The sequence below is a fragment of the Filicampus tigris genome, chromosome 6 (assembly GCF_054856515.1).
Source record: "Filicampus tigris isolate MCC_2025a chromosome 6, RoL_Ftig_1.0, whole genome shotgun sequence".
In the NCBI taxonomy this organism is placed as follows: Eukaryota; Metazoa; Chordata; class Actinopteri; order Syngnathiformes; family Syngnathidae; genus Filicampus; species Filicampus tigris.
The window spans coordinates 25,931,667-25,954,260 of record NC_141222.1 but is presented as its reverse complement, the minus strand read 5'-3'; the positions used below and the strand labels follow the sequence as shown (position 1 = coordinate 25,954,260).

Below are 22,594 nucleotides of genomic sequence, written 5' to 3'. Positions count from 1 at the left end.
GCCTCAACATAGTCCAATGCTCGCCTACAAGAATGACAGGTTAGACAGTTTTTCTTGAGTGTACTTTTATTTTGAAAGGAGACCGTCACGTTTACGTCAGTTTAAAAAAAAAAAACATTCCAAATTGTATGACATGATTGTCAATCTAGTCAAAAACCACTGCCATTTAAAAAGAGAACAAACAACAACAACAAAAAACAATTTGAATATTTGTATCAAAAGATTTTTGTTTAAATATTTTTTGTTTGATTTGCTTGGACAAAGTCACAAGCTGATTGTGCCTGAGAATAAACACAAACTACATTTTATTGCCTAAACATCAGTCATTTCTTTTTTTTTTTAAATGTCAGTGCCATTAGCACCGACTTACATATATTGAACTAACAATGCCACTTAGTCGCCGTACCAAAAAGTGAAGTCAACAGCGGTCATCTTTCATTGCCACTCACTAAGCGCACCAAACGAATACATTGATTTCTCTGTAACCTTTTCACATTATTTTCTGTCCCTACCACAAAAATGCCGCATTGTGTGGCTGGTTAAGCGCTCCATGCACATTTCATCAAATTTTCTCTCACAAGACACATCTACGAGTGCTACTCAAAGATCCGTCTGCGTGTTGTCGGAACCATCAACAATGAAATGAAAGCGATGCACATGAGGAAAAAAAAAAAAAAATCGTAAAACCAACCCCTGTAGATCACGATTCTGAGACGGTCGAAACACTGAAGTTCATTCTTTGAGAGGCTCTCATTTTTTTCTCATGTTTTCAGCAAAAAACAAACATAAGTTGGCATTAACATACTTCAGACACGAGGGGCCAACTATTAGTCCATTCATATAGTAGTCAATGGCCATTAGCTAAGGAGTGGGCAGTCTTTTCCTATCGGTGCAAAAACGAATAAAGAAAGCATGCGAGCAAATGCGTATTGTACATTACCAGCATTCTGTATGTCAAAAACATTTGGGCCTTTTTCAGTTTTTTTTGGTGTTTTTTTTAAGATGTTCTGGTGGGTCACACGTACACAGAGGGGCAAAAGTAGTTAAACACTTGATCACTATAACGTATTGAAGGAACGAACTTCGGAATGAAGGAAGGAAAGGAGTGAGAGATAACAAAGGGGTTCCTTCCCTATTTTTGAAACGCTAGTTTAAATCGAGGGGATCAAGCAACTGTTAAGAAGTGTAATTGTAATAGGTGTATCTTTCTTTTCATTAATTAAAGCGTATACCTACTTTCGTCACAGCTTGTACATAAGGATGCGCACTAGTGGCTTCATACCTCCCTGAATTTTGTAGACAGCAAACATACAACCCAATTGCCAATAAAGTAAGCATTTATCATGAAATCCTTAACACAAATAATACTACTAAACAATGCCTACAATCTCCATCCAAAAACATGTAAAAAAAAAAAGAAAAAAAAAAAAAGAAACTGAAAATCAGCTAGTGGGGGTCAGTGTACAAAGTACATCTCCTTGGTCAGCATGGACACGATGCAAGGAATCTGCTTCTTGGCGTCGAAGCCCGGCACGTTGGAGACCGACTCAAAATCCAGCGCCACCTTGTGGGTGACCCGGATCAGGATGTGCTGCAGCTCCAGCGCGTGGCCGTGCGCGCTAAGCATCTCGCACAGCGATTGGATGAACCACGAGCCCGTCATGGTGTTCCTCCATGAGTAGTAGCCTGCACGGATGATGAATATACAAAAAATATGCAAGGGGTTAAAACGATATGGAAATTAGGACAGTTGATTGTATCGTTGCAATTAGTAACTTTTATTTAAAAAATAAATAAATAAAAAAAAAAAAACGTAGGTGACCAAGTGCCACCATCGTGACCATCTAAAAATACAGTAGCATAGTCCAAATACAGTCTAGCAGAAACATGACAGTGGTTTTATTCCTGCAAAATACATTTAAACCATTGTAACATTATACACGCTTAAATATAGGAAAATAAAAAAAAGTCAGTCATTTGAAATGTACTGTACTGTACAAAAATTGTACCAAAATAAATGTTTTTAAAAAAGCGTATTGAACTTAAAATTTAAATACAACTGAACTGTGCTTAACAAATGCACTGTACTGGGTTGGAAAAAAAAAAGTTGACGCAATTGTGGCATTAGGCACAGTTTTTTTTTTTCATTTCATTCAACATTTCATTTTGTAATTATTCTTCATGCCACTAGAGGGAGCCGGTGTACCACTGGAGGCAATCGTACAACACTTTGAGAACCACTGGTTATAAATAGATTTTAATGTTGATAATTCTAAACTTTACATGTTCTAACGATATTACATAAAAATTGTGACTTTTGTGCTTATATTTTGTTCTCATTCATTTACATTTACCACATAAATGACTTGTTCTTGTACTACAACTTTCTTTTCACATAATACTACCACAACGATCAGAAAATGACAACTTTAACTGTTTTTTTTAAAAATCATGATTAAGAGAAAAAATCATGCAGCGTATGTAAAATGAGACCTGGCGCAGTGGAGTAGGCGTAGAGGAAGTCTGCCTCGACGGGGATCCTGGCTGTGCCGTCATCGGCGCTGTCCGTTTCGATGCCGGCGTCCAGCTCGGTGCCCCTGCACGCCTTCGTCATTGAAAAGACACAAAATGACATGAATGTGTTCCGTCTGTTTATATGACCATTTTTTTCCTCCATTTGTTGTACTATTACTTGTAAAATGCACATTGTTTTCTTTCGCAATATCAAAAATTTCTCAGAAAATTATTATAACATCTATAACCTTTTCTATAATTATGTTTACATTTTCCCCCTCATAATATTCAAACAAATTCACATATATTAGTTACTCATCACTTTATTCTCTAAACTTTCCCTTTTATTTTTTCAGTTAAAATATTTTTTCCTTGCAATATTAAAAATCATTTTGATGATGAAATGTTCTCACATTACACAGTATGTTTTTTTTCTAAAAGCAGGGGAAAAAAGAAAATGATGACTGAAAAACATGACGAGTGTGATAATAAAGAAACAATTCTTGAAAACTGACAAATTTCTAAAAAAAAAATAATCTCAAAACTACTGAATTTTTGTAATATTAAAAAAAAATCTCTTGTGATGTTTTAACATAATGTTGCAACTTTTTTTCTACATTTTTGGCTGTAATTTTTTCCCCTTAGGAAATTATGACTTGTTCTCATAACTTTTGTTCTTGTAATAATAATAATAATAATAATAATAATAATAATAATTAAAAAAAATAGAAAAAAGAAAAGCGAGGACATGCTCTCGCAATACCAAAGAAGCGCCACAAGGTGTCAGTATGGCTTTCCGAACACACCTTTTTCTTCTCTCTCGTGTGGGCCGGACATGTTCAAAAGGTGATTTTGAGTTTTGTGCCAAATGAGCGCCAGTACCTGGATGAAGAAGAGTTTGGGTTTGCCCACCAGCGTCTTGCAGCGATCCCCACGGAAAAGCGAGGTGAGGCATTTGAGCTCGATGGAGCCGTCGGTGCCGAAGAAGACGCCTTCGTCGCCGTGACTCAGCAACACGCACACCAACGACGCACAGCCGCTGTGATCCTCTTTGGACACTGGGGGAAAAGAGAGAGTAATTTGGGCTCAACCAATATGTTTTTTTTTTTTTTTAGGAAGGTTGAGCAAGGCTGAATTTGAACTTTCCCTTCAGTGAGAAAAATACTTAACTGGGAATATTGGAATGCCAAAAAAATATGGGATAATGTAGAATGATACGGAGTAAAATGTATTCATATGATAATGATATTGGAAGTTATGGAATGATATGCAATGACGTAGAATGATAGTGGTGAAAAATGCGGCATGATATTAAAAGATGTGGAGTGACACTAAACAATGTGGAATGATTTTGGTGCAAAACTTTGCATTTTTGGGGTGAAAAATGTGTAATGATATGAAAAGACATTGGAAGGTATGGACCGATGTGGAATGATGTTGAATGAAATGGGTGAAAAATGTGCAATATGTTGGTGAAAAAAAATGTGAATTTTTGGTATGCGGGAATTGTGGGAATGTTGAAAATTGTTCCACAGCTGGATTGAGTGAGCTGATCTGAAATGTGAATGATGTGAATCTGTTATGTTGAATATGTTATTAGGAATAATTGGGATTTTTTTTTTTTTAAATAAAAAAATGTGGAAATACACGAAAACGAAATTGTTGAAAAATGTGGAAAGGGATGCATTTTAAAAAAAGTGCGAATAAAATATATTTACTGTATTTATCATTTGCAATGTTACATATTTTCCTCTCAAGGTTGCTTTTTTTTTTTTTTTCACTGTAAAACAGTGGTATCACAAATATATGACTGTCCAGCTAAGATATGATTTGAAGTGACATAATTTCCTGCGTGGCAGCTCTTATACTGCTGTCATCTGATTGTTCATGTGTACCTAAGATTGTGTAACACAAGTATTTATAATGCAATAGTGGGTTAGGAGCAGAGGAGTGGCTTTATATACTCACCAGCAGATAAAACCTGTTTCATCTGCGTCACTGTCTGGTCGTTATAAATTTTGCACTTATAACCCAACTTGGTGAACACGTTCATGGCATTGGCCGCGTCCACGTCGGTGCCGTTGCGTGGATTCATGCCTGCGACAACAAAAACAACATTTGAATGAAAGGGAGAAAAAAAACAAAACACACACACCAATGCTCACTTTTTATTTCGTTCAAAGTCCAAAAGTGGAAGAGGAACTTAAAGAGAAACGTGGCTCCATGTGATGTGACGCATATCACACTAACACTTGTAGTTACGTTCACTTCCTGCCGGACATCTGACAGGATACTTTCCAGAGCTAAACTGCAAACACAGGCCGTTTGCGAGAGCTTGACCGACATGGTTTTTTTTTGCGGCTGTTGCCAATTCCGATATTTGGGAGGATAAAATTTCGACAACCAATTAATGAACTGATTAATTTAAAAACAATATGATGAATGAAATATCTTCGTTTTTGTCCCTTAACAGTTACAGAAATAAAAATATGAATTACAGGGACAACACGGGATTGTTTTCTAATATTTATATAATACTTAATATTTATACAATACAACTTTATTTAGATAGCCCATTTCAAAGCATTAGTATTTAGTTACAAAAGGAATGAATCCACTTTAGAATACAAACAAAACAATTACATAAAAAAAAAAAATGATATAAAATATACAGCAAATGTAATTACTTGAATTCTATTTGCAAATTCTTCTAAAATGTTGACTTTTTTCTAAAAATAGAACATTTTTCTTGTAATGTCAATATTTTTTTTCTCACTCTAATCTCAACCCAATATTTGAAAAATTGTTGACTTCACCATAATATAAAACGCTACTGTATACTATAAAATCATTGATGACTTATTTCCTCAGAAAAATGTTTTTATATCATAATGTAATTTGTTCTTTTAAAATTGTAACATTCTTTTAACACAATCTGTCAGTCTGTCACTATTTTTCCCCTCTAAAATATTAAATTCCAACATTTTATTTTAAAAAATATATAGTTTTTTTTTTCCTCAACTACAATTTCTGTTTTTTTAACTCATCCTCGTTGTTGTAATATCTTGAAAAATTATGGCCTTACCCTCACAAACTGCCCCTAAATTTTTACAATACTTTGACTCAGACTTCCTTCCCGTAAATGTATTATCTTTTTGTTACTTTCAGTGTGGCCTGATAATCGTTTGTTCTTATAAATTTCACCCTTGCAAATAAATGCAGTACCAACGATTGAATATTAGAAAGCGATCGATATGACCGCATAAAATGAGCACACAGAGCCACTCTATTATTTTCAAAATATTCTAACAGTATGAGAGAAGCTCTCTCAATGCTGTCCAAGATGTAGCATTACACATAAGACATAAGATCGATGGATTTAAACCTGTCCTCCTGTCAAAGTTCTTGTTGTTGATGATGATACATTGTCCAATGGAGGGGAACTGCAGGTTATATCTGTAGCTGTGTGCCTGAGCCTTGCGGGCATCCACGTCCATGGAACTCTCGGACCTTGGTACCAAACACACGTACATTTTTTTTTTTTTTTAAATCGATCATTACAAATAAATTCAAAATAAACTACACGATTACGGCACGGCGTGTTGTTTTTTCGTCAGTGGAAACCATGAGCGGTGGCTAGCTCCCTCATAAAATATTTGAACTCACGCTTTTCCGTCGCCTCTTCTCGTGTCCGTGCAGTCAACTCCAGCTGGACCGTTAGCCGACATACTTACGACACGTTTTAATATTTGGACGCACTCCGCTTTGAGTGATTACACAATCACACGTAATTATGTGGAAGTCTACACCCGGCGATAGGGAGGCAAACCGGGAGGGAGCTAGTGAGCTGCTGCTGCGGCTGCTACTGAACTTCACTGGCAAACAACGCCTAGCCAGTAAACAAAAGACAGTGACGTCACGCCGCTAAGGGCGCTTGTTTTAGGACAGCGCGCTTGCCAGGCGAGTGGTGACTACTACAGGAAATACATGCGAAAAAAGCTCGATCCGATGAAAATACAAAAAATAAAAAATATGCAAAATAATGATCAATTAAAAATACTTATGTAACACAATAATAAATTAAAATAAAAACATTTGATTAAAAACTACAATGATTTAAAAAGAAATTGTCAAAACAAATATAAATAAAATGCATAACAAATAATATAGTAAACGCATGAATTTAAAAGCATATAAGACAGAAATACAAAAATGTTACAAATGATAAAAATATCAACTGAAATTTTAAAATTAAAAAAAAGCACAATTGAAAACAACTACTGTAAAAGGGAGAAAAAAATTTAAATTTGAAAAAAAAGTCACAAAATTGCAGCTATTCTAACAAGTTATTTTTATCTCGCAAATGCTTCTTAAATTGCATTGTGCAAAATTGCATTTAATAGTGTAAATTCAGTTAAATTACAATTCTATCATAACATTGCAACTATTCTTATAATTAGTCTTTTTGATTAAAAATGTTTTTTCAAAAAACCTTGAATAACAACTTCTTATAAATTCATTCTTGTAAAATGTACTTTCTTCCACATATTACAACTTTTTTTTTAAATACAATTATGACTAAATTTGTTTTTTTCCCCCTTGCAGTACATAACAAAATTGTTCTATTTCAAAATATGCAAACTTTCATTCAAAATAAATGCCGCTTCACTTAAATTACAAAAACTTATTTTATTTTTAGAGAAATAATCTCATAGAATTTTAAAAACTTTGAGGGGGAAATACTACAACTCTTTGGAAAATTGCCACACTTTCACATGAACGTGCATCTTTTTTTTTAACATTGAAAAAAATCCATACAATGACACATTACAATTAATAAAACTGTAAATGTTCTGAACTCCTGTGTCAATGACAGTGCAGAGGAATTATGCTAACACAAAAATGAAGTAATAATTATCACCAATTTATTGAAACCAGGAACAGTGTATCCCGCTAAAAATCTCCTTCCATACACAAAGTATATATATATGTACATTTTTGGTGTGGACAGGAGAAATTACAAAACCAGATTCAGTTAATGCACACATGACCGTGAACAGTAACGCTTGAGAGAAAAGGGGAAAGATCTCTATACCTTATGTACAGCGGCACGTTGAGATACGAGTGACCCGACTTACGAGTGTTTAGCATTGCATAGTGGCAGGCGACTCAACTCACTATACCGAAAGCAGCCCTTTGGCAAATAATGAGCACTTTGTCAAACAAGGATTCAAAATGTTAAATGTCACTCCCTCTTTAAGTAGATTGTCAAACTAAACATAAAACTAAGACAATTACACAAAACAACATTGCCTTAACAAAATCCCCTTAATGTTATAATGCCATTGATATGCTAACTGTTAGCATCAAAAGTCACGTTTTTTTCAACACAACACATTTGAACAAAACCAGTGAAGCAACACAAGTGGATAGATAATATAACACACATGAGCATATATATTTTTCTCCTCTGTGAAAAATGACTACTCTTACAGTAGTAGTAGTAAAAGTAGTAGTACTATTCCTAATTTGAGTCAACATGACTATATATGAGTGTTTTTGTAGAACATATTAAACTTGTATAGGCACCACTGTCTCTGGAAAAAAATAAATGGAGAAAGATATACTACAGCATGTAAAAATGTCAATCAATATTTGACAACAGAAAGTAAGTACACTTAAATAAGTGTAAAAATAATAAGGAAGGAATCTCATTCATTGCACATGTCATTTAGCCTGTAGGGATGCATATACAGTATTGTACAAAGCAGGAAAAAAACATGTTTGTTCTCAAAGTATTTTATATTAATTTTTTGTTTAATAAATAAACTGTTTGACTTTTTAGCTGAAAATCATGCTAGTACAGTTTTTTGGGTGACCCAGTAGATGAGAATCTTCCCTGTACATTTTAAAAAATATATTTTTTATGGTGACCGAGGAACACAGGAATTAGGAAAAAATGTTTTGGCAGTAATTGCATAGTGTAACAGATTGTTAACATACAAGTTTTTTTTCTTGTAAACGTACAACTTTGTGTAAATGAAAACCTTTTTATGGTTGTATTATAATTTTTTTTTGATGAAATCTCATGAAATTATGCCATAAATTTATCCTCTTATTATTTTTACATTTATTTTTTGTAGGAGGGTTAGGGTTGAATGGGAAACATATCGTAATAGTTTTTTCTTGTAAAATTACTATTTTATTGCCATATTACAACATTTTCTTGTAATAGTATTGATGTTATTCTCATATTACATTTCCTTGAATTTTAACATTACTTTGTAAAAAATTGTAACTTTATTCTTGAAAAATAATTTTTTCTTGTAATACAAGTATTCAATTTTGACTTTGTCATAACTTTCTCAAAAAAAATACTTAAAAATTGTAACTTTACTCCCATATTACAACTTTTTCTTGTAATAACATTTCTCCTTGTAAAATTATAACTTTATACTCACAATACAACTTTTTCTTGCAATATTCCCATTTTTACGTGGAAAATTGTAACTTTTTCCCGCGCAAAATTACAACAACAAAAAAAACATCATAAGACTTGTTTTCTGAAAACTGCAACTTTCTTTTCTCAGAACAACATTCTCTCCCTTGTAATATATATTTTTTGAATTCTCATAATATGACATTTTGGTGGTCATAACGGACTTTTATTCCCATTTTTATTTAAATTCTTGTGCAGCAACTTTTTTAATATGGTAACCTTTCCACCATTGCCTTTCATTTTGTAGCCTGCCGTCAGAAGATGTCAGGGCTATTTTGCCAGCTGCCGCCGCCGTCCTTGGTTTCCCAGTAGCCTCCTTTGTAGACGTGCATGCTCTCTCCCGACGTGGGGTCATCCACCTTCTCGAACCAAAGCGCCTGGTAGCTGTCCGGATGGACGCCTGGAAGACACAACAAGAGGAACGCAATCAACACTCAATACCAAAAATACATAATTTACAACATAGTTACCTAGGTCATTTTTAACCTACCATCACAAAGTCAATACAAATAGCAAAGTGCTTGCTAAAATGTTTCATTTTTTCTTTATTTCTGTATACGCTGTCAGTCGAACAGGTCATGGTATTCCACATAGTCTGAATCAAAGCGAGTGGACTGGTTTTGTTAGCCTGACAGTCGTTTCGTATTCTGTGTTAGCATTAAGGTAGCGGGGCAAGGTGTAATTCTCTTTATGTTCAATTTGACAGTCCAAAACGTAAAGTAATTTTCATCATGTGTTTCGAAATGTCTCTGTAAATGTACCGCTCTGTCTATCTATCTATTGGACGTTACTTGCTTTTGGCTGTCGCTCCACAAGAACCTTCATCGTCTTGGGCTGAAAAGAGCGTGAAAGCAAGATGAATGCTAACATGTAATAAGTAGAAAAAGGACATTTGGAGGCTACTTGCATGTGACAGGAGGAAGAAGAGGAGGAGGAGGAGGAGTAGTGTGAAGGCTAGGCGAGTCCTCTGTGTCAGCTGAACGTCAGCACACACAAACATCTGTGTCAAATCATCAGCTGTCACTCAACTCTACTGCACTACACGCTACCCTTCAAATGTGCTGCGCGGCATTTTACGACAGGGTGAAATTAGACTGTGTGTTTGCCAGACTTGACACCCTATCCTGTAACCCACACTCTTGTCTTGAAAGCCTAACTTGAAACCCTAAACCTGGTTTGATGCCCCACCCCTGTCTTAAAACCCAAATTTGAAACCCCAACCCTTGTTTGAAAACCCTAAACCAGATTTGCAACGCTAGCATAGATTTGGCAACCTAACTTGAAACACGATTCTGGCTTGAAATCTTAACCCGGGCCTGGAATTTCAATTTTCAAGCCTCACCCTTTTTTGTGTGGTAAATATCCCACTTAAGTTGCTCGAAAGTCTGAGCACAGAACATCTAAAGTAGGAGATGCACATAAAATGGTGTGCTAAAATGCCACACGACACATCCCTAATAATACGAATGAATGGCTGGGCACTACGAGGCTACGTGGCGATACTTGCTTTCATCTGAAACCTCACTCGCGTCCGTTCCAATCTCATCTGCGTCGGCTAAAATGAAAATAGACTAAGGTGAGAAATGACAGCGCGTACACACACGCACACAGCCACCCTCCCCCCCCACACACACAGTGTATTTTGGCTAAAGCAGTGGTTGTCAAACTTTTTAAATAAAGTACCGGTACCTCCTCAAAAATACTTAACGGTTATCTCTCGAAGCCAATGGCCAACATAACACATTAATAAGCACAACAGCTAGAAAGCTCACTGGCAAGCTAGAAAGTTATTATCACATTATAGGAAAAAGACATAGCTAGCAAACTTAGCGCATATCATCTACTAGCTTGATTAGCTAGCCAGCAATAAATTGACTTGGAAAGATAAATTCGTGAACCGGCATTATTATCAGCTTGCGAGATCGCTATCTGCAAAGATATAAAGTTATCTGGGCTTATTTTTAATTATTAATATATTTAGCCGATACAATACAATTGATTTAGTTTAGTTTATTGTATTGTATCGCTGGCTAAATATAAAAAATGGCGTGACACAACACATCGCCAATAATACGAATGAAAGAATTCACACTACTTTCTGACACAGAAAACCCAATTAGTGTCCTGCCTTTATTCTATTTTTCAAATACAGTGCACAAATTATTAGGAGCTAGCTAGAATCATTTTCCAACAAAATGGCTGCCCAGAAAGCTGCAAAGCTATCTATTATCAATATGAGCTATTTAGATAGTTAGCCAGCAATACGGCTATTTGTAAAGATGGATAGCGCACTACCTATTATTAGCTTAATTGATATTCAAGCCGTCGCTCTACTTACAAAGAGAAGAGAGCGCTAATTGGCATTATTGTTAGCTCACGCGACAGTGACGCTACCTACAAAGATAGAAAGCTACCTAGCACTAATGCTAGACATTTCAATAGTTAGCCTGCAAATAAGATTCGACATTAGAAGGATGGACTGCAACATACAGTACCGTTAGTATCTATTTAGATGTGGCTATTTGGAAAGATATACCACGTACCGAATACTACTAGAGGGAGTCCATGTACCACACTTTGAAAATAATTGGCCTAATAGCATGAAAACGAGTACTTGCTTTTCAGAGGTGAGTCACAGTTTGGATCCCGGTCGAATGCTTAAAAGTGTTGGGAAACAGACAAGCAGAGAGAACACACAAGACACACATGCGTGTCCCTACATTGTCATCCTTTCAAGCTGACACATCAGACAATTACCGTCTTTGTGTGGAATTGAAGACGGCTTGGCTGGGATACCCGTCAAGCCGGTTCCTTACCTTCCTCGCACGCGTTGGTGGCCTCGACGACCTCCCGCTCCCTTTCCCGACGAGCCGTCCGCTGCTTCTCCTCCAGCCTCTGTTTCTCTGCATTGGCCTCGTCCCAGTGGCCCTCCTCCATGAGACGCTGGTCGGGTCGCCGGCGGCTGTCCGTCGGAGCCACGCCTTCCTCGGGTTCGTTGAGGGTCAGCGCCAGCGAGGAGAAGAAGTACATGCTCTCTGCTCCCTCTCTGCGCAAAGAGAACGCCTCATTAAGAGTCACGTCGTCTGTAATTATCTGCGGGGGCGGTTGGCGTAACGTACGGGAAGGGGTTCTTCCTCCATATTTCCTTCGCTTTGAGAGTCTGGTAGACGGTCCTCTGTTTGCCCTCAGCGCTGTTTTCGCTCTTGCTGCTCTGCATGATCCTGGAGAACTCCATCTTCTCATCCCACGTGCCCGACAGCACGTAATGCGCCTTTTTGTCTTTGTCCATCACCACGCCCGTCACCTACCAGAAGCGAAACGCAGACTTTAAAGTGAGAATTATCACTTTAAAGTCGGAATTCGGACATTAAAGTGAGAATTGTCACTTTAAAGTCGGAATTCTGACATTAAAGTGAGAATTATCACTTTAAAGTCGGAATTCTGACATTAAAGTGAGAATCTTACCAACCTTATTTTTTTTTCCCCCCACTGGCCCTAATCCTCTCCCTTAAAATTTAGATTTAGATTTAATAATTTCTTTTAACCTTGTTTGATTCAATCTGAATTTTTAAAATTCAAATGTGAATTTAGGTTAATATAATTTGAATTTAATAGAGAATTCAATCATTTGGGCGTATTTAAGTATTTAAAGGTGTATTTAATTGACATTTTATCAAATCTTAAATTAAAAAATCAGATTTTGAATACAACACATAATTTAAGATGATTTCCAATAAAAATTTTAATAAGATTTTTGATTTTGGTTCATTTTTTAACATACATTTTCATTCAATTTAATCGGTTATTTGTTAAATTTCAATTCAAAACAGAGTTTAATTTGTAATTGATATTTTTACTCAAAAAAATAGACTTTGAATTACATTTGTAAAACTTCAGATTAATTCCTTTTGCAACAACACCATATCAGATCACCAGATTTTTCAAAACTGAAATTGTCATCAAATTTCATTTGTTTTTGTTTTGTTTTTTCAAAATTTGATGACATTTTGGGGAAGTAAGAAAAAAACTGCAGTCAGGACAATGTACACAAGTAAACCAAAAAACATCAGAATAACCCTTATGGCAGAAGTGATGAACTCTAAGTACTGTACAAGTACTGAATAGATATGAGAGACAAAAAAAAAAAAAAAAAAAAAAAATCACCTTTCTTGGCACGTCTCTGGAGAAGTAACTGTAAGGCGTGAACTTGAGGTGGCAGCGATCGCCCGTCTTGTGGTTGACCACATCGATCTCCCCTGACTGGAGAAAAACAAAGACTCTTTTTTTCCTGTTCAAAAAGTTACGACTACATTACGACATTACCAACGAGTCATGTCATCATCATACCTGATCGATCCATAACTTGCCCACAATAATATTGTGCACTGTGGTGGTCACTTTCTTCCAAGAGTAATGGTTGCCGCTCTCGTCAAAAACGCAATGGATAGTACCTGAGGAAGACAAAAGGGCTGCATCGTATTTGTTCAGGAATGTGTATCGCACGCCCACCATAATAAGGTCTACTCACCCAAGGGGATGATCGACAAATATTTTCCTCTGAATTTGCTGGCTAAAGTGATTTCCTGTCTGAGCGTCCAGCCTTTTTCGGAGAAGGCGTGGTGGGCTGCGGCAGGCGGGTGGTGGCTCACCTGAGACGACAGGTCGTGAGGGCAGAGATCGTGTCGATACAAAAAGCAAACAAATAGCAATCGTAATGGCAGACTCCAGGAATAAGCAGGAGTTGTGCGTTTATGAAGGTCGTTTGCGGCTGTCTGCGTGCAACTGAAGGCCGTTCAAGTTTATTCGCACCTTCCTTTGTATGTCTGCATCCAATTAGATCATAAAAGATAAAACATTTGGAGGGGGGAATCTTGATTATTTGTATGATATGAATGACGTATTGCCGCTGTCCTGTGAAAAACACTTTTGTCCAATTTTGGAAAAAATGTTTAATTGTCATGTTAATGCGATGTCTGTTAACGCCAAAATACCATTCACGTAAAAATGAGAAAATTGAAAAAAAAAAAAAAAAAAACAGGACAGCGATGATATGCTATGTGCATAGTCAAAACTCGTTTATCAATATTGGGTCCAGGTTGAGATGCTCTTGGTTGCACAAATATGCAAATAAGCTTTCCTACATTTGTTGGTTTATAAAAAAAAAGTAGCGGATAGTATGAATATGTACATGTTTATATGTCACATTCGCTTTCTTTTTTCTTTTTTTTTTTATTCATTTTTGTATTATTTCATATTTGACTAGAAACCGCACGCTTAGTTTTACGTTCAATAACCGTACACTTTGTTAATGTCGTATTTAAATGTCTATTTGTTCACTTTTTATTCTGTTTTACATGAACATGCTTTACATGTATCCCAAAAAAAACCCCTCAAATGAGGCAACCCTTCAATGTTCCTCAACATTTCAAGCGCTTGCATTTGTGGTCTCTACCTGCTCACACAGAGAGCGGTAGCCACACTCTCGCAGGCGATCCAGCTCGAAGGTCTCCCCCAGCAGAGGGTTGAAGGGCTTGCTGGTGCGCTCGACGGTGGTGGAGTAGGAAGACACGGTGAAGGCGGCCACGTAGCACAGCTGCTCCAGGGAGCTGTGACACTTGGCCGCCTTGTCCAGCAGTTCGTAGTACTCCAGGTCCTCCGACAGGCGTTGCAGCATGGAGAGAGGCTCGTTAAAGTTCACCTAGACGGGGGGGTGGGGGGTGGGGGTGGGGGGAGACCAGGGGGCGTTGGCGTTACTGCGTTCGGGTGGCTCGTGGCGTTCCGCGCGGCAGCTTCCTCACGGGCATCGGTATTTTGGAGAGCTCTTTGCCGATGCAGTTCTTCATGATGCTCCACAAGTTCAGGTAGTAGTTGGGCTTCTCTGGGATGCGCGTCCGGCGTTGCCTGATGGGCTCCAGCTCCGAGTGTTTCGGGGACCCCAGCGACAGCTCATCCAACTGTTGCCGGGGAGGACGGAGGAGGGAAAACTTGGTTAGGACACAGCAGCTTAGGGTTTGGGAATTGGCTTTTGTTCGCGGCTCATTCGGTAGCTCGGTGATGAAGTCTTGCCTTAGCGAGTGAAAATGCCTGGCTTGCTTTATTCACATTCCGCCTGCTTGCCTTCCTCTTCCCACTAGTAGCTGCTTGCCTAGTCGCAACACCCTACCTCTGCCCCTATCGCCGAGGTAACAAGAGCGTGACATTGATATTACGTGCTGTCAATTTCCTTTGCACATATTGATGTAAGAAGGTCAAAAACTTTTTATGAAGACCCCTGGCAACTGTCTCCAACTGTGAGAAAAATGCACACGCCGTTTCCTTTCAACGGAGGGCAACGTACATTTACCGATAGGTCGTCCATGCCGGTCTCGTTGCTGTGCCTGCTTACATTGCTGCCAGATCTCCTGTAGGGCAAAAAAAAAAAACACTATTATCCATGTTGTTCAACTTATTAACTGGCGTTGAAGTCTTGGCGGAGGTGTGCGCTCATGTGAGTGGTCGCGTATGAGTGACCTGTGATACTTTGGGTCAGCGGGAACGGTGATGAATTCCGCCGGGTCCTCTATAGCGTCAAAGAACTCGTTGTCGATATCCTCGTCGCTGGCATCCCCCTTTGCCGAGATTCCGCCTGAAACGACGTGCGGAGGATTACACGTGACAGTGGCTTTTATTTGTACAAACGCACAACATCGTGGAGGAAATATCTTTTAGTTCACAGGTGCGAAGATGCCACACTTTAATCCACCTGAGATTTTGTTACTGCTGTTTTGGCTAGCAAAACATTACTGATTAGGTTAGGGGTTGGCGGGTAAGAGTAAGGGGTTAAGGTTAGTGGTAGGGATCAAAATATGGAGGTGTGTAGAGGTAAGAGTAGAGGTTAGGGTGTATGAATAGGAAGATGGGTCATAACTTGGCATTAGTGGTGAGGATTAGCGCTAAAGTATGGGGGGGCGAGGGTAAATTGAGGTATTACGATTAGGCGTTAACGGTTGGAGTAGGGGTCAGGTTAGAGTTTCACGGGTAGCAGCAATTTAGTAGTAGTCGAAGGGGTGGGGATGAGTGGTCAAGGCCTTTTCACACTGCACTTAGCAATGTAGCTCGTGGTCTCAGGGACTCCAGAAGTCGCATTCAATAGGAAAGGGGCTGGCAGAGTGATTTCAGAGTGCTAACAGTAATAGATCAACCAGAAGGAAAAATCCAAGTTTCTTCCCAGTGGGCTGCTACACAAACACTCCCTAATATGGGCAAGTTTGCACCAGGACGCTGTGATCCTTACCCGTTGCCCGGCGGTGTACACCAATCAAGGCTTTCAATGACGATTCAAGTGATATAAGTATCATTTTTCAATTTTTCAAGTTATGACCGTTTGCTATGAAAAGCAGTAAAAATGCACCAATTTATGGCCAAAGCCTTAAAGGCGAAATCAACCCAAACACATTTTTTTTTTTTTCAAGAATAAGTCGCCAGCAGGCCCACTAGTTGAAACACGGCATTCTGATTCATTTTGCATTTGTGGAATAAAAGTTAAGCAGCAAAATGCACCCCTTTTCAGCCATCTCAGGGGGCGGCCACTTTGTCATTTCTGTCGACTGAAAAGGACATCGCAACTGCTCAGGGCTCACGTAATAACCAATCACGGCTGACCTGTTTTCTGAAGCTGAGCCGTGAGTGGTCGTTACCTGAGCAACTATGATGTCATTGTCAGTCAGACAGAAGTGACAAAATGGCCGCCCCCTGAGATGGCTAAAAACGGAAGGATTAACTCTTATACCACAAATGCAATATTTATCAGACTGCCTTGTTTTCGACTAGTGGGCTTGCATGGAACATATTCCTGAAAAGGAAAATATGTTTGGCTCGACTTCCCCTTTGATGCAAAGAATATAATCGTGTCAAATTGTAACGTAATATGAACGTAGTAAAATACAGCAAGGACGTAGGGCAGCGTGTACCTTTGCTCCCCAAGTCCACGTTGCTGCACGACGACGGAAGTACGGTGGCTCCCCTGAAAGCTCTCTCCAGGTGATTGTGCTGCTTGGCCAGCTGCTCCAGTGTTTCCTCCAAGCGGGTCCTCTGCGCCCGCTCCAGCTGCAAGGCCTTCTGCCAGCGCTTGCTGTGGTTCTGAGCTATGGACAGGAAGTCTCGGCACGCCTACGCACAGACGAGTCGGTCAGCCGGTGACGATGTCGCGGACTTCTGTCGGCGGGGCGGGACTTACGTTGATCATTGCGTTGGAGGTGATTCGGAAGAGCGTGGCCCTCTCGGTGACCTGTTTGATCTTCTCGCCCATGTCCGCCGGCGTGTGAAGGCCCTCCAGTTCTGACAAAGATCTGTTTGGGGAATAAAGTCAAGTCAATCATCATCAAGTTGTACAATATTGCAACAATATTTTTGCTCATGACTTTTACAATGAATTTGACTTTACATTTTCTGTCCTCGCCCATAAAATACACTCATTTTTTTAATTTAATTTTTTCATGTAGCATTGCAACTTTCTTCTTGTATGATTACATTTTTCTTGTACAATCATATCAGTCTTTTTCTTGCAATGTTTTGACTTGATTAATCGAACTGCAATTTGATATCAGTCTCTTAAATTCACTTTTTTCCCCCCCTCAAAATACAGTACAAGTATTGCTGTATTTCACAACTTTGATCTTGAAACAGTGCATCTTTATTCTCATAACCTCACACGTTAATATCGTACGTCCCGTTAAGTTATTTAAATGGACTTCTTGTAACTGTACAGATTTTGTCTTGTACCATTCTGACTTTATTTTCTTAACTTCGTTTCTTGCGTCATTAAGAGTTTGTTCTAATCACGCCATGTCTTTCTTGTAATACCACGCGCTATTCTGATATTCTTGCAGCTACTGTTTTTCCGCCATAAAGTTAAAACTTTAATATTGTCTTTTTTGGAGTGAAACAACCTTTTGTGATTTTTAAAAAAAAATTTTTTACCTTAAATAAACACATTTAAAAATATAAGTTCCTTTTTCCCCCCACAATACAACTTAGTATCTTCATAAATGGATACAAGTAAAATGTTATTTTCTTCTTGTAAAAAAACAACAACAACTTTTTCTCACATCATTGGGATTTTATGTGCGTAACGGTATGTTTTTTTATGGGAATAATACAGCGTTTTGTTTACCGTGATGCTGGCACTGCACAAGTTAACTGCTACAGTAAATACCAAAAGTGTTGGTCAAAAATAAACGCCTGTTGAGGACCTCAGGTTTCTACCTTTGCAGGGCTGATCCATGTTTGACGATAAGATCATTGCAGGTGTTGAGGTCCTCCACTTTGCTGCTCAGCGTGCGCATCGTCGATTGGATTTCCATGTTGCGACCGCCACCCTGTTCGTCCGCTGACTCGTCTGAGAACAACAGCAATGAAGACGGACGGTCAAGGAAGTGTAACGTGGAAGCGGGAAAAATTCAGACCGACCCGATTGATCAAGCATAGCAATGGCGGTTGTCTTGGCGAGCTCCAGGGCGGTGATCCAGCGCTGGCGCTCCACCTCCGAGCTGGCCTTCAGGTAGTACGTCTGGGTGCCCCCGTTGGAGATGACAAAGTTGCACGAGTCCTCCACGACGATGTTGGCTGTGGCCAGGTTGATGGTGCCGCGGCACGTGTGGCCCATCTCGGCCTGAGAACTGTTGTGATCATTGTTCATTTCATGGAATACTTTGTATGCCGTCTAGTAGGTCTCATAATAACGTCACATAATATTTATGAGAAAAGAAAATGGCTTTCCTTCTAGCACTATGACTTATGCATCAAGATGGAAAGTTATTTTTTGCTGATATTACAAAATCTATGACAATATGACTTTTTCCCGAATAAATACAGTATTACAGCTTTATTTTCATAGCATGGCATTTCCACCTGTCATATTACATTTTTTACTCAAATTTGCATGTTTTTGCTTTTAACGTGACTTAATTCGCGTAGGTACGTGGATTTTCTTCCTCATAAAATTCTGCTTTCGTTTTTTGTTTTTTTTTACGTTTTCATAACGGAACATCTTTTCTCGTACTATTGCATTTTCTTGTAACTGCAACTTTTTCTTGTAACATTATGCCCATTCTAGCAACAATGCCATCTAGTAATCTTCCATTTTTGGAACATGCTGACTATCCTGTAAAGTTACAAACTATTCTTTTTACGATATATTTACTCTCAAAGTATTATGTCACTGTCTTTATTGAAAAATGATTTTTTTCTTCTAAATGGCAACTTCTTCTAACGACATTATTCATTCTCATGACACCGCAACTTTTTTCTTCCTGTTTTCTACAGTTTTTTTTTAAACTTAAATATATTTTTGTAACACATCTGTTCTCTAAGAATATCAGGACTTTATGCATGTAAAAATTATTTTACAAATGCACACCAGAAGGTTAGAGTGCTTCCGTTTTGCTGAGAGTAAGCAACGTAGCGCAGGATTCTGTTTTCTGTAAAAACACCAGTGACGTCAAGTCACATGGCTTAGTTTCAAGGTAATGGCACGTGGATTCCTACCGGTAATAAAAGAGCAGCCCACTGCTGAGGACGAACCACCGTCTCTGGTAACCTTTGATGAGGTTCGTCCACTTGAAGAGCCAGCCCTTGTAAGTGCCTCCCGGGATGGGGGTGGAGGTATTGGACTCTATCGACATCACAGCAGCCTGGCGGGGCGCAATGGCACATCTTATAGACAATAAATATACATGGTATGCCAAAAGTAGGTATACAAATTACAATACAATACAATACAACATTCACTCTTTGAATACTCACCGATACCGAGTACCGATACATCGAGTATGTTTGTATGTTTGAAAATTTCATCTAAGGCAATGACAGAAAATTGTGAACAAAGACCTTTCTTCCTGAAGCTAATGAAGCAGATTTGCAGATGTGTCAAAATGCCGTCATATAGCACCAACTATAGGTGAGGAGGACTTAATTGATGTCATTTTGTTTTTGCCTTGAATATCAGTGGCTAGTGACAAGGATTCAATAACTGTATTACAGATAGGAAGGTGGGGAGAAAATATAGTAACTACAGATTAAAGGAAGGAAAAAAGAAACGAGGAAGTAAGGTGGGAAGGATAGAGGGGGAGGAAAGAGAGAGGTTGCAAGGATGGAGGGGGCCATGGATGGTATGAAAGGAAGGAAAGATGGAAGGCATAATGGGAGATAGGAAGGAAGGATGACGGAACAGCAGATAAAAGGTTCCTTAAAGGTAGGAAGGAAACATGGATGCATGAAAGGAGGGGAAGAAATGTACATAGTACAGAGGAAAAAATACTCTAAGTGACAGTGCTGCAGTGCTGTAGTGAAATGTAAGGAACAGCATTGGATAAAAATAAAACTAGACTAACAGTAGTGGGGAATGTTGAGTATTGCACGGTATTACAGTAGTGGGGAATATTGGGTATTGCACGATACGAGCTCAGGTGCAGGACTGCACAATTGCACTAATGACCGCCAGTTTGTAGAGACTACACAATGTTCTTGTTAAAGAGTCTGACAGCAGCAGGCAAGAAGAAGAAGGAACGGCGGAATCTCTCCTTTGCACAGCGAGGGTGTAACAGTCTGTCACTGAAGGTGCTATGGAGTGCTGTTAGGGTGCCCTGGAGGGGGTGGTCCGGGTTGCCCAGCATTGATGACAGCTTGGCCAACATCCTCCTGTCCCCCACCGAGTCCACAGAGTCCAGGGAGCAGCCCAGGACAGAGCCGGCCCTCTTGACCAGTTTGTCCAGCCGCTTCTTGTCCCGGGCCGAGACGCCGCCTGCCCAGGTGACCGCTCCCTGGAAGATGACCGATGCAACCACCGAGTCATAAAAGTTCCTGAGGAGTGTCCCCTGAACCCCAAAAGACCTCAGTCTCCTGAGTAGGAAGAGTCTGCTCTGACTCTTCCTATAGAGGGCGTCTGTGTTGTCGCACCAGTCCAGTTTATTGTTCAGATGAACACCCAGGTACTTGTAAGTTGAGACTCTCTCAACATCTGTTCCCCGGATATTCACTGGTGCAGGTGAAGAGTGCTGGCGCCTACCGAAATCCACCACCATTTCTTTGGATTTCCCCGCATTGATCAGGAGGCGGTTCTGCTGGCACCAGTCCACAAAACCCTGAGTAAGTTCTCTGTACTCCCGATCATCTCCGCCTGTGATGAGGCCGACAATCGCAGAGTCGTCAGAGAACTTCTGCAGGTGACAGGTAGGGGTGTTGTAGTTGAAGTCCGAGGTGTAGAGGGTGAACAGGTGAACATTATACATTAATGGCCACATTATGCCGCCGCCCCTGTGTGACCTATATCTTTGCTACTGTAACAATGAAAATTTCCCCACTGTGGGATCAATAAAGGCATTCTTATCTTATCTTATCTTAAAGAGGGCTGACGGTGAGTAGGAAGGAAGGAGACAAGTCTGTATCAAATGTAGGAAGGATGGATATCGGGCAGGATGGGCGGAAATAACAAGGATTAGAGGAAGGACAGATTGGAAGGGGACAAAGAAGTAAAAGGGGGGTGGGAGGAAATAAGGAGGACAAGCAATGAGGTGGCTCACCATCACGTTTCAGGTCGCCATCAGATCAACACACTCATAAAAAAAATAAGTCCAGTCTTGAAACCCTAACACACGCCTGGAACTCCTCATTTGACACCATAACCCTGGCTTGAAACCCTAGTTTGAATTTACGACATTTCATTATAAAATAAATGTAATTATTTTTTTAAGTGAGTGTGTAATAATGTGAATATTGTCCATACGTTACATATGACGGACTGTGACAAATTTGCTATGATCATTCGACACACAAGTAAATAGGAAGACTTTTCTCTTGGCTGATATATGCGTCACCATTATGACATGGGTAGATAAAAAGGTTGGACAACCTGTCATTCAAAGCCAAATTACTCATATTCATTGTTGTTTTTAAATCTCATGCAGCAGTCAAGTAGATAAGTCATAACACGCAGTTTCGTGTGTGTGCGTGTGTCAGCTGTCAAGTGATGACAGCGAGTTGCCGGTGGTGAGCTAACGTCTTCCCGGAAACTTTTTTATTTTTAATTACATTTTAATAAAAACACCTTGGGTGGCAAACAACACAATCAAATATTCTGACCCAAGCGTTACTGTGTTGTCATAGTAGTGTAGAGCAAACAATTGAACGAGTTACCTGGCTGAAAAGAGTAGGAAGCCAATTGAAGGCATGAAAATCTTCTTAAAACTCTGGCCGCCACTAAGCTTGCTAGCTAGACCGGAAGTTGTCATCCATTTTGGTTGGACACGTCGCGTGTGTGACTGTCAACCATACCTGGCGACACAAAATCCTGCCTTTTAAAAAATGTTCGTGACATCACACGCCCAAATCCCAAATCTTACTTCGCTTCGACATTATGCGCTATTATCACTGAAAGCTACGATGACAGAAACCCGTCGACCGTCAAACTTAGTTGCGACTTGAAGAGGACAGTGCGGCAAAAGCCACGTTACAAAAACAAAAACAAACAAAAACCAAACAAACGCTGAAACTGTAAATAATTACATTATGTTTTAAATTAGTTAGTGTGAGGTGTGCTTTAGATTA

General features: G+C 39.2%; 2 protein-coding genes across 10 annotated transcripts; both read right to left on the bottom strand.

Moving 5' to 3' along the window:
• Positions 1–326: 326 nt before the first annotated feature.
• casp3a (caspase 3, apoptosis-related cysteine peptidase a) lies at positions 327–6,407 on the bottom strand. Its single transcript, XM_086032527.1, has 6 exons — positions 6,181–6,407; positions 5,900–6,024; positions 4,483–4,611; positions 3,397–3,572; positions 2,494–2,605; positions 327–1,686 (listed from the first exon to the last, which is right to left on the bottom strand). The coding sequence occupies exons 1-6, from the start codon at positions 6,240–6,242 to the stop codon at positions 1,457–1,459; spliced, it is 834 nt and encodes a 277-aa protein (XP_085888653.1). The 5' UTR covers positions 6,243–6,407; the 3' UTR covers positions 327–1,456.
• A 1,010-nt stretch (positions 6,408–7,417) lies between these two features.
• Positions 7,418–22,352, bottom strand: LOC147146439 (oxysterol-binding protein 1-like). 9 transcript variants are annotated; one of them, XM_086032518.1, is made up of 20 exons: positions 22,184–22,352; positions 19,538–19,683; positions 18,461–18,669; positions 18,257–18,389; positions 17,229–17,340; positions 16,963–17,161; positions 15,524–15,638; positions 15,351–15,414; positions 14,812–14,967; positions 14,466–14,711; positions 13,542–13,662; positions 13,361–13,464; positions 13,178–13,273; positions 12,133–12,317; positions 11,830–12,059; positions 11,632–11,670; positions 10,521–10,568; positions 9,921–9,989; positions 9,809–9,847; positions 7,418–9,413 (listed from the first exon to the last, which is right to left on the bottom strand). In XM_086032518.1, exons 2-20 carry the CDS (start codon positions 19,672–19,674, stop codon positions 9,268–9,270), a joined length of 2,448 nt encoding a protein of 815 aa, XP_085888644.1. In that variant the 5' UTR covers positions 19,675–19,683; positions 22,184–22,352; the 3' UTR covers positions 7,418–9,267. The 9 variants fall into 9 exon arrangements, 8 of the variants coding, with proteins under 8 accessions (XP_085888644.1, XP_085888643.1, XP_085888642.1 ...); XM_086032517.1 differs by lacking the exon at positions 22,184–22,352 and adding an exon at positions 21,571–21,797; XM_086032516.1 differs by lacking the exon at positions 22,184–22,352 and adding an exon at positions 19,796–20,610 and having other exon boundaries at positions 15,357–15,414.
• Positions 22,353–22,594: the final 242 nt, after the last annotated feature.